At 39.9% G+C, this 12,062-nt stretch overlaps 1 protein-coding gene and 1 long non-coding RNA gene across 3 annotated transcripts in view; both read left to right on the top strand.

Annotated features, from left to right (window-relative positions):
• The window catches only part of ncoa1 (nuclear receptor coactivator 1), a 55,825-nt gene extending 51,458 nt beyond the window's left edge, over positions 1 to 4,367 (top strand). The window contains exons 19-22 of one of the 2 annotated variants that reach the window (XM_044376337.1): positions 1,067 to 1,523; positions 2,474 to 2,642; positions 2,719 to 2,908; positions 3,951 to 4,367. In XM_044376337.1, the coding sequence (XP_044232272.1) occupies positions 1,067 to 1,523; positions 2,474 to 2,642; positions 2,719 to 2,908; positions 3,951 to 4,130 (996 nt within the window). In that variant the 3' untranslated portion in view covers positions 4,131 to 4,367. Of the gene's footprint in view, positions 1 to 1,063; positions 1,524 to 2,473; positions 2,643 to 2,718; positions 2,909 to 3,950 lie in introns of both variants that reach the window. The other variant, XM_044376336.1, reaches the window with a different exon arrangement.
• Positions 4,368 to 6,499: 2,132 nt separating this feature from the next.
• On the top strand, positions 6,500 to 12,047 carry LOC122999526. The gene is made up of 2 exons (XR_006407769.1): positions 6,500 to 8,683; positions 11,649 to 12,047. It is a non-coding gene; the product is annotated as an uncharacterized LOC122999526 (long non-coding RNA).
• The last annotated feature ends 15 nt before the right edge of the window (positions 12,048 to 12,062 follow it).

Here is a 12,062-nt window from a genome sequence, read left to right as displayed (position 1 = left end):
AGTCTCAGCAGCAGCAGCAGCAAACACAGCTCTGCTCACCCTCAACACCCACTGCTGGTTCTCTACAGAGCCAGTCATACATACATAAAGCTGCATTAATCAATATTTCTTTATGAACAATAGCTGCTGTTTGCTACCTGCTCATCACTAAACAGCAGACAGACACAGTTAGCTGTAGACTAGCTGGTGAACATAGTGGAGCATTTAACAGCTAAAGATCCAGATATTTCCCTCAGCAGGTGGTGGAGACCAAAGCAGAGCTTAAAAGGAGAGTGAATATTGTGTCTCTGTGTCTGTTAGATGTGTAAATAAACCTTCGTTTGCTCATTTATTTGCTGTAGCAACTTAAAAGGTGAAAATGTTTCAGTGTTGTGTTTACCTCTGCTGCCCCCAAGTGGCCAAAAAAATCAGTTAATGCAGGTTTAAGTAGAATTAAAATTACTCAAGTAACAATTTAATTAATTAAAAAATATAAAGTTTCTCAATTTAAATGCAGCAAGAAATACAATCAGACTATTATTGTGATTTATTGTAGATTTCTTCAAGTAATATGTTCTTTAAATTGAACATCAATATATAACATTTAATAAAGGGGTTTTTTTGTACAAGGAGCTCAATTCAATTATTAAAAGTACATTTTGGAATTAATTAAAAATGATGAATAATAATAATAAAAATAATAAGCTTTATTTATAGAGCACCTTTCATGACATAAAATGCAGAAAATATAATATATATATACACACACATACATGTTTACATACATACACATTAAAACGGGATAAATATCAATTAAAACATAGTAAAAGACAATAAAATCCTAGAGAAGGGCTATAATCATAGAGGTAAAACAATGAATTAAAGGCGAGGTCATAGAAGAAGGTTTAGTCAGCTGAGGCCTTCTGTCTGATATGAGCATGAATACACACTGATGTCTGGTTGTTACATTGATCTTCAGATAACTTACATAAGCTTTATGATAGCTGCAGTTGATCCTGTAGGAGTAGAATATATTTACACTGAGATTAAAGGAAGCTTCTTCTTCTTCTTCTTCTTCTGTCAGCAGCCTCCACTGAACGCTCAGATGCTGGCGCAGCGTCAGAGGGAACTCTACAGCATCCAGCACCGCCAGCGCCAGCTTTTCCAGCAGAAGGTCATGCTGATGAGACAGAACATGGCGGGCGCTCCGACTGGAACTGTGGGGCCCATCGGAACTGCCAGGGTACCAAAAGGTCCCCCTACGACCCCCCAGCAGCAGCAGCAGCAGCAGCAGCAGCAGCAGCAGCAACAACAACAACAACAACAGCAGTTCAACTTCCCAGCAGGGTACACCCCGATGACGGGAAACCCCCCTACCTCACCAAGTCACTTCAGTCCCATTTCCGGGGGCCCTCTGGACAACAAACTGTCTGTCAGAGTTCCCCTGAATAACCAGACGCTGATCGGTGGCGTGCAGGGCCAGTTCAGCAGCACCGTGAACTCCTCGTTACAGCAGAACCTGTTTCAGCAGTTTGGAGGGTCTGGTGAGTTCAAGGACTGCAGGAATTATCCCCCACGTTGTCCTGCAAATTAAAGATTGAACAGATTATTGATTTTTTTTCCCCCATGCTCCCAGTTACTATAATTCTGTCTTAAGCAGGAAGTCAAGCATTTCATCTTTCCATTCTGGTACTTTCAGTCACATCTGGTGGCCTTTCTCAGTTGTGAGATGATGATGATGATGATGGTGATGATATATGATAAACAAAGTGGTAGAATTCTTTGTTAACCCATAAGAACTCAGTTCTCCTTAAAGGAAAATGATGGGGAATATAAAACAGACCAAATGGACCACAAGGAACATATTTCTGAATTTTATTTTGAAATTCTACCTTCAGTGTCAAAGATCTGTAATGTAACATACATGTCATAATGATATTTCCCTTAACTTGTTTTATATCAATTTGTTTAAGAAATGTGGTCAGAACAGGTTAAATGTAATACAGGACGTCTTATTAACTGGGTTGAAACCTTTAGTAATAAAAAACTAGTTCTGTCACATGTGGTGATGTCATAGGTACACAGATTCACACATTGTCACATGACTGCAGCAGGATGTTCAGTAGATGTCTTCATGAGTTAAACTAAAGGATAAAGCTGTTAGAAGGAATTTTCCAGAACATTGAAGGGGTTCTTATGGGTTAAACTGCTTTTTCCTTCAAGTTCAAATTATAAAAATTGACCTTTGACACTTAAAATACAGTGAAAGTGATAATGAGTTGATATAAAAGAGGCTCATATTTATAACTTTTTAAAAAGTATCTCTGCAGTGACCACGTAGCAGCAAAGCTAAACCCCATTTTTACAAAGAATAAACACAAATTTACCATTTTATGGTTATTCATTGCTATTTTTTCACTGTATTTTTTCTGTACAACAAAATATTGACGTCACGTCTTCTCAAAACGTTTTTTATTTACGTCCTCTGTCACAGCTTTGGTCCAGCAAGATCCATCTTTCCCTCCTGAGATGAGCCCCACCAGCCCGTTGTTGTCGCCTCAGAACTCCACCTCCCAGAGTCCTCTGCTTCAGCAAGCCCCGCCTCCCGGTTACCAGTCACCAGAAATGAAGAGCTGGCAGCAGACGGGCCTGGGCAGCAACAGGTGAGTGTGTGCAGGGGGATGTAAACATTACATCATATTTAAACGTGACTCTGATGGTCTCTCTGTGCTGCCGCAGCCTGTTCAGTCCATCGGGACAGAGCGCACGACAGCCCTTCGGCCAGCAGGGGGTTTACAACAACATGAGCATCACCGTCTCCATGGCCGGAGGCTCCGGTGGCGTCGGCTCGTTACCTCCCATGGGGCAGCCCGTTGGCATGAGCAACAGTAACCTCAGCAACGTGGGTTCAGTGTGTAGCGACCAGCAGGTCAGTGACCTCCAGCCTGAACGCACTTTACTGTCTTACAGGCTTCTTGTCTTGTGTTTTAAACTTTGCATCAAGTGTCTCCTTTGATCCTGGTTTGTATCATGTTGGTCGTCATTAGCTGCAACCAATGATTAGTTTCTGGATTAATCGATCAGTCGTCTAGTCTGTAAAATATCTGGAAATAGTGAAAAATATCAATCACTGTTTCCCAAAGTCCAACATGCAACCTGGAATGCCACAACACAAAGATATTCAGCTTCCTGTCATAGAAGACAAAAGAAACCAGAACATATTAACGTTTAGGAAGCTGGAACCAGAAAATTAATCGATTATCAGTTAATCATTAATTAATTAACTCATCGTTGCAGCCTTCATCGTCATGGTGACATCTGTCTGTGTATCTTGTCTGATCTAAATGTGGCTTTCAGGAAGGACCATCATGTGTAATGTTGTGTGTTTGTGTGATTATGTCCATTAACTCAAAATATTTGTCTTTTTTTTCTTTTACTCTGTATTAATAGTGCAACAACTCTCTGTGTGTTTATCTGGTTTTAGAGTCTAACTGAGATTAAATTGATTTAATTATACAGCTGTTTTCAGCTCACATATATATCTGCTCTGTAAATCACACACTGACCATTAGAAGATCCCTTCATAATGCATTTACAATGTTAGTGATGGAGGCAGTTATACAGTGGAAATCCTCCAAATGATGTTTGGTAAAATCTGCATCTTTAAGTCTTGACTGACAGTGTTTCCCTGTTGAGCTGCAGGTGGAAGTATAGTAACAAAAAGAGGAACTTTGGCACTAAAAAGACTGTAACATTCATATTCATATTAGCTTCTAATAAACTTTTAAATACATTTTTGTACAGAATTTCGTCCTTCATCACTTCTATTGTAAATGCATTATGAAGGGATCTTCTAATGGTCTGTTCATTTGAGCTCCTGACTGTTGTTATAAGACGCTTTAAAAACTGTGAACTCGTCCTTTAAGCAGCATGAAGACTCTAAAACACACTCTGTTCTTCTGTCCCTGCAGGTGCAGCAGGTTCAAGTGTTCGCGGACGTCCAGTGCACAGTGAACCTCGTTGGCAGTGACTCCTACCTGAATCAGGGCTCCATCGGAGCCGGCGCCTCCCAGAAAGGTCCCGGACCGCAGGGCTCCCAGAACAACCAAGCCCAGCAGAAGAGCCTCCTCCAGCAGCTGCTCACCGAGTGACACCCCCCCCCCCCACCCCACCCCAAAAAAAAACCCACTTCAGCTCTCCTACTCCCCTCTACTTCTCACTTCTACGCCTCCTCCTCAGAGGTCGGTGCACCAGACCCATTGCTGTCTCTGTCTCACCTTTTTGGATGGATGGATGGATGGAAGGGTGGATGTTTGGACGGCCACAACAGAGTAGGCTCAGAGAGGTCTGGCTGTCCTGTCGGTGGAGTTACAACAGCCTAACCACTTCTGTGCGGCGGGGGGGAGGGGGAGGGGGAGGGGGGGGGGTGGATGATTCGGGGCTGGTTTTTCGTTAACCGCCCAGTACTTTAAAGAAAAGACTCAAGTCAGAAGGAGCAGCAGTGTATTTAAACCTGCCTGTCTAATCTGTCTGACAACCTGTCTGTCTGCCTCAGCCTATTAAAGGCAGTGTTGTCTTGCTGCTCATTCCTTGGTGACCTACTTCCTGCTTCCTGACCCAAGAAAACAACTGCGACATCATTGTAGATTTGCCAAGTTGTCGTCACTGTCAAATCAGGGCCGGCCTCCTTTTTTTTTTTTTTTTTTTTTCGTGTTTTTTTTTTTTTTTCTGATCGGACGGTTTCCGTCGCAGCAGCAACAGCAGTGCATCTTGGGAGCATGAGTTTCAGCGTACAGCTGAGCTCAGCGTTTTTTTTTTGTTTTTGTTTTTTTTTTAGTGTTGGGAGTATCCCACACACAAGCAGCACCTCTGGCTTTTAATTTTGTTTTTGTTTTTTTTTGTTTGTTTTCCTCTACCTGTCTCTCAGCGATGTGGGAATGTTAAGGTTTCAGACCTCTGTGGCATTGTGGGATAGAAGCTCAGTATCAGCTGGTTCTGTGACTGTCTCTCTCTATCAGCTACAGTGCCTGGTGGAAGTTTGAGTTTTTCCCGAGCTCTGCTTCTTCTTCCACATATTATTCTATTAAAACGTCTTCTGTTTTTATTTTTAAAACTTTTTTTTTTTTTTTTTGGTTGAATTGTTTTTTTTTTTTTTTTTGGTTGTTTTAAAAAAAAAAAAAAAAAAAAAATCTTCTGCTCTCACCGTCATCATCATCATCATCATCATCATCATCATCATCATCATCAACATCATCATCATCATCTTCATGATCATCAGAACAAGCTTTTGACAACAGCCAGAATGGATGGATGGATGGATGGGAGACAGACGGGATGCTGCTCAGTTTGGAACTTACGTGTCTTTCTCCCCCCCCCCCGGGGGAGGAGGTTTTTATTTTTATTTTATTTTTTCAAAGTATAAAAAAAAAAAAAAGACTGTTATGATTATTTAACTGTCTGTCCGTCACATTTTTACCCCTCACCTCAGCAGCTGTGAATACAGAGCCCTGTTGGGTTCTTTCTCTCTCTCTCTCTTTCTTTCTTTCTTTCTTTCTTTCTTTCTCTCTGTGTATCTTTCATGCTATCTCTCGGCCTATCAGTGTTGTTTGCCATGTGCACCATGCAGGCGGGTAGTATTGTACAGTACAGAAGGACAAAGACTTGGTGATGAGCTCACTCTTCTCTTGTAACTGCTTTCCTTTCAAAAAAAAAAAAAAAAAAAGTGTAATTAATTGATTATTCAGAACAGCAAAACTATGTATAATGTGATTCGATCCAGGTTTTTTTTTTTTTTAATTTCCTTTTTTTTTGGGGGGGGAAAAAAACAACCTATTCTAATAATGTCAAGTTTTTTGAGATTATTTTTTTTTGGCATCATGATATATTGTAATACCGCTAAATGTTGCAGTGGAGGAGGAAGTTATTCCATCTTCTAAAATGTGAAAAGAGATTCTAAGCGATTGATTTTTAAATATAGCTAGGTCTCGCTCCCTTCGGCGTCCCATTCTGCGCTACGAGTAGCCACACACTTTCTGGGGGGGGGGGAGGGGGGGGAATATGGGGTTTGATTGCTTTGCTTTCTCTTGTGGTAACCAGGGAGCTAGTTAGCCATCTCTTCTTGCTTTCTCCTGTTTTTTATTCTTATGTATGTACAATACTTTAAAGAAAAACTTTTCAAGACAGTACATGTGTTTGTAACCATTGTATAAAAAAAAAAAAAAAGCATAATAATACCCTTAAACCCGCGTCCGTCGCCGTGACTACGCGTCCTCCTCCGGTGACGCTAACGGTACAGAGCCGCGTCGACGATGCGCCACGTAGTCACAGCGAACGACGACGCGCTTTTTGGATATTGTTCCTATATAATGACATTTAAGTAGAGGCTTTAGTAATAGAAGTTCCTAACAAAGATGTGATGGATAATTAGTTTAAAGCTGTCATGAAATTGAATCAAAACAGGATGAGTTGCAAAAAAAAATTTTATTTTTATTTTCTCCTCACCTCCTCCAAATCTGTTTTTATCCCTCAAAGGTTTTATTTTATTTTATTTTATTTTATTATTTTGAGGGAGGGGGGGCAGGCGGGAGGGGGTTCAACCCTCTTCTCCTTCCACCTCTGGTTCCCTGATGAAGACTTCACTCCACTGGCTACACACACACATACAGTTTTCTGTTGACTACTGTTGCTCAGTCAGACACTGTCTCTCTCAGCGATAACAGACCTCTGCTAACAAACACAGAAACAAAAAAAACCCTGCCGAGACGTCGCCTGCATCAGCAAAAGTAGAGTTTAGTAAAGACACATATATATGATCTTTATATCAGGCACGTATCAGTCTTCTCTTACGCAGGATTATTTCTATCAGGGAACATCCGATGATTGAGGTCCCGTCAAATCTGCCACGTCTGTACTCCAGCACAAAAATCCAACGCTCCCTGATGGAAGTACTCCCGCCTGTCAATCCTTCTTCTTCTTTTTTATTTTTTTATCTTCCTTCTGTCATGAAAAATTGGGAGACAGTTGTGTAAATCTGTGGAGAGGGTTTTGCAGACCTCACATTTAGCTATTAGGGGAATAATTCAACGACTACCTTTAATCCAGAACTTTATTTCAACGTACAGCGTGATGCTAATTCCTGTGAAATAGGGCTTTTTTTTTTTTTTCCCTGTGTACTGTTTTACAGAGATACTTCACCGTATGCAACGTGACCCAAATATTAGAGGGGATAGTATGCAAGGTCAACATTCCACCTACCGACTCCTCCGACGTTGTCTGATGTGAGAAAAACCGCTTTGTGCAGATGTTTAGACGTGCAGATCCGTGCGATTCGTCTCCAAACAGTGGCACAGATACATTTTTTTTTTCTTTGCAGCTCAAACAGTTACATGGAAAATGATTTACCAATATTTTCTGAGATGGGTTTTTCTATTTTTCTGCATATATATATATATATATATATATTAGAAACTGATATTCTTTGCTTTTTTTTGGGCCGTGTGTTGACACTGTGATTGACCTGCTGTACGTCAGTGTCGTCTTCTGCTGCTTGCACGCTGAGATCTGTTTCACCGTTTTAACTTCACCACAGTGTTACATCATTTTAATATAACGAGCACTTCTTAAATTTAGAGATAAACCGAGAAGAGAAAAAAGGGATTTTTAAGTTGTGTCCCGTTTCTCTCCTTCGTCGCTGTGTCTCTCAGTTTTTTTAAACTTCTCTCTACCTCCAAACTTTCCCGCCACTAAACTTGGCAGTGAGGGCAGTAAAGGATGTTACTGTGAGCAACTCCTACACCTTTAATTCTCAGTTTTTATACACGGTTTTCATTCCAGCTACAGCTGCTTCATGACTGCGGGGCTGCAACCAACGATTATTTTTATTACCGATTAACCTGTCGATTATTCTCTTGATTAATCAATTAGTTGTTTGGTCAGAAAACGGTGAAAACGTTTGATTACTGTTTCCCAAAAGCCCAAGATTCAACCTAAAGATATTCAGTTTATCGTCATAGAAGACTAAAAACTTTGAGTCAATTATCAAAATAGTCTGCGATGAATCTTCTGTTGATCGACTGATCGTTGTAGCTCTACATTAGTGTTATTTTAACCTTTGTCGCTCTTTTTTTTGAGGAGACAGAGAAGCTAGTTACAGACGAGAACCGGGACAGTTCCTGTTTTATTTCAAAATAAAATCTGTACTTCAGTTCTCAACCGCTGCGATGCACTTATCAGGCAGAACAGTCGATAGAGGAAGAAAAATGCTCAGTTTTATAGAAAATTAGTGGATTTCCTGTAAGATTCGTGAAGTCAGACAGTCCTGCGCCACTGTTTGGTTGATTTTTAAACTACACAGAAGCTGCACAAAGTGGAAGAATGTATTATTATATGGAAGGATTCTGTCAGCCGCTCTGATGATTTCACACATACAGTATTGAAACCCCTCCCTCCTCTCATCTCTCTGCGTGGAACAGGCGTTCCTATGGAAACGGTTTCCTCTACAAACCCCCCCCCCCCCCGCCCCCCGTTTAAAAGCAGAAACTCAACAGCAACTGTCAGCTTATCCTGTGATTTAAAAAAAAAAAACAACTAAAAAAACAAAAAACATGCCAAATACAACCGATGCATATTTAATCTTTTTTTTTTTTTTTATGCAACAGCCGTTCAGTGGAAACGACAGTCCCTCCCTCCTCACTACAGTTAACAGGTACAAGGTTAGGTTCTTTTATAACATTGGTTTCAAAATGTTAACATAATGTATATAACAGAGAAATGTGAATATGTATCTGTTCAGAATCAACAAAAAAAAAAAAAGTAGTGCTCCGAGTTTGTGGTAAATAACTACTCGCCTCCGTCATGTTTTTATTTTGATTTTCTACTTTTTTTTTTTTATTTTTCTGATGATGTATGTATGTATATGACCATCAGTGAGTGCGTATGTATGTGTGTAAGTGATTAATACTGTATATCTGGTGTTCTCTAAGATGGAAAAGTCGAAGATGTCCTGGTTTGATTCTTTTCTTCTTTTACTTTTTAGACCCTGCACAGTACCTGTGGGTGTTTTCAGATAACTATGCCAGAGAATGGTTTAGCGACTGCTGAATGTGATTTTACTGAGAGAGAAGCAGTGTGGACTGGCTTTTTGTACGGGTTAATTTAAAAAAAAAAAAAGGCCATATTATTTAATTTTCTCTGTTGTCAAAAAAAAAAAAAAGTTTAAGCAGATCTGGGAGAGTGGAGCCTTGGTTTTATGGAGAAGCATTGCCTTGGTTGTTGTGTATATGAGTGGGCTTTTTTTTTTTTTTTTCTTTATTATTATTCTCTAACTGTCTGACTGATGTAGCCTTTTTTTGCATTTGTCAATAGTAAATGACCAAAGCTTCAAGATGTTTGATGGATATCATATGCAAACCTCATCATCACTGGACAAGACCTAATGTAGCGGCCCCCCCTCGTTTTGTTGTTAATTTGGATTTCTCTCTTTTTTTCTCACACAGCGACGATATTCTGCTGCTGTTGTTTCGCATGTTTGTCCTTCCTCGCTCGCGACTTTCTAAGACACTCTGTCCTTTTTTTTTAAGTGGCCTATCAGCAAGGTGATGTCCCAAAGTTAGCTTAGAGAAGTCTCCACTTTGCCAATGAGGTCTTTTTTGTTTGTTTGTTTGTTTGTTTGTTTGTTTGGAGCCTAAAGTGCTATCACTCGTTTACAGGAAGAAAGAAAACATTGCAACAGTTAGCTATGCACCTTACTGAAACAAGCATTTCCTCACGTTGACTTGTAGAATTAACACTGGAGCAACACTAAATCATGAATTTCATAGGCAAGATATTTATAGTTTACTTTACACAAAAATAGTCCCTTCAGTGAATTTAGTTGATATCTGATGACCTTTCTCAGCGTTTAATCTCACAGTTGAAGCTCATCCTCGGGAAAAAAAAAAAAATAAAACACTTTTTTTTTTTTTTTTTCATTAACTGAATACTTTATACCAAACTTGAGGTGCCTCGTGTATATATTTTCCGCAGTAAAGATTGCTCCTTTGCTGTTTAACAATAATACCCTTGTTAACCAGGGTTTTTTTTAAAACCTTTTTTCACCTTTATAAAAAAAAAAAAGAAAGTTTACTGTATTTTAAAATGACTTTTTTACACACATAGAAGATTAATCAAATTATTCCAGGAATTTGCAAATACAATCTAATTTTGCACTTTATATCGGATTTACTTGGAGTGAAAAGGCCATCAGAAACTGTTTCAATCAGATCAGTATTTGGAGATATAATGAGTAACGTCCCCTGAATGTACCAAGAAAATATTAGTTTTACTAGTTTAATTAGAAATTAATGAATTTCTCAGGTTCTTTATGAAGAACTTGACTGTAGTGGATACCCATTATCCAAAAATACGACTAAAAAATTGTACACCTTCTTTGTAATGTAGTTCTCTGTGTCTCTTTCTCTCTCGTCTTTCTCTCTGTCGACGTCAACCGATCCTCAGTATAAATACTATGCTAATCTTCTTCAGGTGACATCCCCCTCCCCTCCTCTCCTCTCTGCGCTGTCAGCTTGACACCAGGCGAACTGTTAAAAAAAACCTCCTCCGACTTGAACTCTCCGAACATTCCTGCTCACGACACTGTTTCAGCAACACTTTGCTCTGTAGCTGCCGCCGCCGCCGCCGCTGCTGCCGCTCAGCGTTCACTCGTGTTTTTCCTCAAACCAAGGTGGACACTCGCTTCTAAGTCACAAGTCTGGTTGTATGAGACTTAACCTCTGCTAATCTAGCAACAATTGTGCACTGACATATATGACAACACACTTACTGTGTTGCTTGTCCTCTGTGCTGCTTGTCTTGTCACTTCTGTGCTGCCTAATGTAGAATATTTAGCGGTGCGCTGATACCAGGATCGGGCGAATGTCTGGCGTAGGTAATCATGTTTAGTGTCAGGGAAATTCATAGCAAAAAAAAAAAAAATGACTGAAAAACAATTTGATGCTTAAAATGTATTCCACGAGATAAAAGGAAGATTCCTTTTCTTTTTTTTTTCCACAAACGTCGGCAAAAAGATGAAACACTCTCGCTCGTCATTGGTCCGAGATGGTATTTGCGCACCGCTGAGACTATCCACAGTCCTTTTTTAAAACTCCCACTCATTCCTTATGCAGATGTTCAAGTATTCTCTACTCTATGTGAAAGTTACCACAGCATCAGTTGTCGAGTATTGTAAGTGCTGCCTTATTGGGACTGAGGTTGGATGTGGTTCAGAGATTTTTTTTTAAAAGAAGGCTTATTATTAACTCACCACTTTGTGTTGTTTTTTCTGGGGTGGGGGGGGCGGGAGGGGGGCGGTAATGCTTTCTCTGGAGAATTTGAGAAGAAGACCAAGGTTCCACTTTCTCCCTTGTACAAATTAATATAAATAAATATATATATAAATATATATTATACATTTTACTCATTTTTGTCCAGTTTTGTATATTAAACTCATGTAAAGTTTGTTTTTAAAAGAGGCATCGGAGCAGCTATTACAAGACAATATGAGTGACAATGTTCATCCGGGAGAATTTTATGCATGTTATATTTTCTCTTTTTCTCTCTGTCTCTTTTTAATACCCCTCTACCCCCCCTCCCTCCCTCCCTCCCCCTACCCCCCCCCCCCCCCCCCTGTTCAGGTGTGTAACGTGAATTAAAGAAATCTACCTTTTCTTTGGAATTTTGTAGACAATCAGTCTCAGGCCGGGTCCAGTCCCTGCAGGGAGTGAGAGCCCTGCAGGCTGATAAGCCAAACAAAACCATTCTTTGTTTGACAATTAAAAACTCTCTTTATTTGCATCTACTGGAAGTCTAAATTTGGAGGTTTGTTCATTCATATGTTCGTGGCTGCTCAAGTTTACACACACACACTTCTCTACTACACTCAAAACACAAACACCTCGTGCATTTGATCCCTCTGCTTTTTTTCCAAGGTGAGGATGCCAACCTTGAGGAAATGATGCTTTGACTAACAAATCAATAACATCTATGAATGTGGGAATGCAACACATTGCAATAAAAGCACCATTTGAAATGCAGCATGTCGTCTCTGT

This window comes from Thunnus albacares, chromosome 16 (assembly GCF_914725855.1).
Source record: "Thunnus albacares chromosome 16, fThuAlb1.1, whole genome shotgun sequence".
NCBI lineage: Eukaryota > Metazoa > Chordata > Actinopteri > Scombriformes > Scombridae > Thunnus > Thunnus albacares.
The sequence above is the reverse complement of the archived record's forward strand: the minus strand, read 5'-3'. Positions and strand labels throughout refer to the sequence as shown.